The 1,713-nt window shown below is 39.2% G+C and overlaps 1 protein-coding gene across 1 annotated transcript in view; it reads left to right on the top strand.

Annotated features, from left to right (window-relative positions):
* LOC107579666 (SH3 and cysteine-rich domain-containing protein 3-like) overlaps nucleotides 1-1,194 on the top strand; it is a 2,678-nt gene extending 1,484 nt beyond the window's left edge. Inside the window, exon 3 of the mRNA XM_016265468.1 lies at nucleotides 953-1,194. Coding sequence (XP_016120954.1) covers nucleotides 953-1,065 — 113 coding nt within the window. The 3' untranslated portion in view covers nucleotides 1,066-1,194. The remainder of the gene's footprint in view (nucleotides 1-952) is intronic.
* Nucleotides 1,195-1,713: the final 519 nt, after the last annotated feature.

The following is a 1,713-nucleotide window of genomic DNA, read 5'->3' as shown; positions in this document are numbered from 1 at the left end:
CTAGGCGTGAAAGCAGAAAACAATCATCTAAAATGGACTTTTATTTCTCAGTCAGGGTCTCATCCATCCATTACATGGGAGGTGCAATACATGTCATTTTCCAATGCATGGGAGGTGATCCCAAGCAGATTTGTAAGCATCACTGTGGCTTTAAAGTCAGCCTTCAGCTTGGACTCCAGTGAACTCCACAGATTCTAATTCCATCATAGACATATCATGTTGCTCTTCATCTTCTAGCCTATAGGAAAACACAGAATGTGCTTCAGGGCTGGGAAACAGGGACCTTCAAGTGAACTCAACAGGCAGTCTGGAGAGCTTGATGCCCAAATGCTCATCTCTCAACGCTGCTTTTGTAGAGTGTTGCTAACATCAGTGCACAGAAGTTAGCATTTATATGTTTGCAGTGCGGGCAATCAGATCCCTCCAATGCAGCCCTGGTGCAACAAACTTCCAAACAGGCAACATACATACTGAGCATGTTGTCACCAATAATCAATCACATGAAAGAGGTAGACCCTTCCAGTTAGTCATAGGAATAATGGGCTGAGACAATCTTGGCACTGAAGAATCTGACATGATGACGCAAAGCCTGCGCTTAGTAGGCTATGATGACATAGCTACTTATGGGCATTGTGTACCATTGAACTGTACCAGAAAACTGTTGTGATTCTGTAGGACTTCAGAGCATGTGACCACTGATGTGTTCCCACTGTGCCATCAACAAGCCCAAGTTACTACGAAAGAGAACACTACACCTACTGACAGCAATATACAGTAATCACAGGCTTAACTGCTTATTGATCTCTTTCACCTAACAATATGAGATTGGCCTGTTCATTCTGGTATTTTGAGAGGGTAGAAAAAAGATTTCGCATTTTAAACAGTTTATACCGGCTTTATATATTCTTTAATTCCAAAAAGATATTTTGAATGGTCACACTTTATCCTTTAGGAAAGCAAGATGGAGACAAGAAAGACAAAACAGCAGCAGATGACAAGGTAAAAGGCCAATGCACTAGTGTTCATGCTGTGGCAAACCAACAAACGTTTGCGTTTAACTTTTAAACACTTTAAAAAGTTGCATGGACTGGTTTGCCAACTTTATGCAACCTTTATAAACTTTCTTGTTCCAACCGTGATTGTGTCCAGAATATTGAATATTATTATTTCATTATGAGTTTGTGTGTGTGTGTGTGCCCTTCAGCTTTTGTCATTTGGTGCTTGTTGTAACTTGGGTAGTTTTTGGCTGTCATTATTGGTACTTGCTAAGCCTCATATCATCACTATCACTATTACTATAGTTCATAGTGATGGGTTAGTGGTTGAAACATACCTCTAAATACAGCACTTCAGTGCTTAATTCGTCCTACAACATCTGTGCTATGGGCATGAAAGGTACCTCAAAATGTGTGGTTTGCTGTAGAGAGATGTGCTATTTAAGACTTTTGCCTAGTAGGTGATGAAGTGAGTGTAAAAATCCTATAAACTCAAGCCATATCTAGAGACCACAATTTCATAAAGTCTTAACTCTGGTCAGAAAGAAAATGTTTGTACTCATTACCATCTGCTATTTCTATGTTAGCAAGAAGCACATAAACTTAATTCCAGTGTACATATGGTACCTGTTCATAATTACAGTAATAGGTGGCTTTCAAAAAATAATAAAAAAGATATCCTCCTGAGAACCAGAAATAAAAAGCTTTGTGAATTTAG

This window comes from Sinocyclocheilus grahami, unplaced genomic scaffold (assembly GCF_001515645.1).
Source record: "Sinocyclocheilus grahami isolate Dianchi unplaced genomic scaffold, SAMN03320097.WGS_v1.1 scaffold19025.1, whole genome shotgun sequence".
Classification (NCBI taxonomy): Eukaryota; Metazoa; Chordata; class Actinopteri; order Cypriniformes; family Cyprinidae; genus Sinocyclocheilus; species Sinocyclocheilus grahami.
The sequence above is the reverse complement of the archived record's forward strand: the minus strand, read 5'-3'. Positions and strand labels throughout refer to the sequence as shown.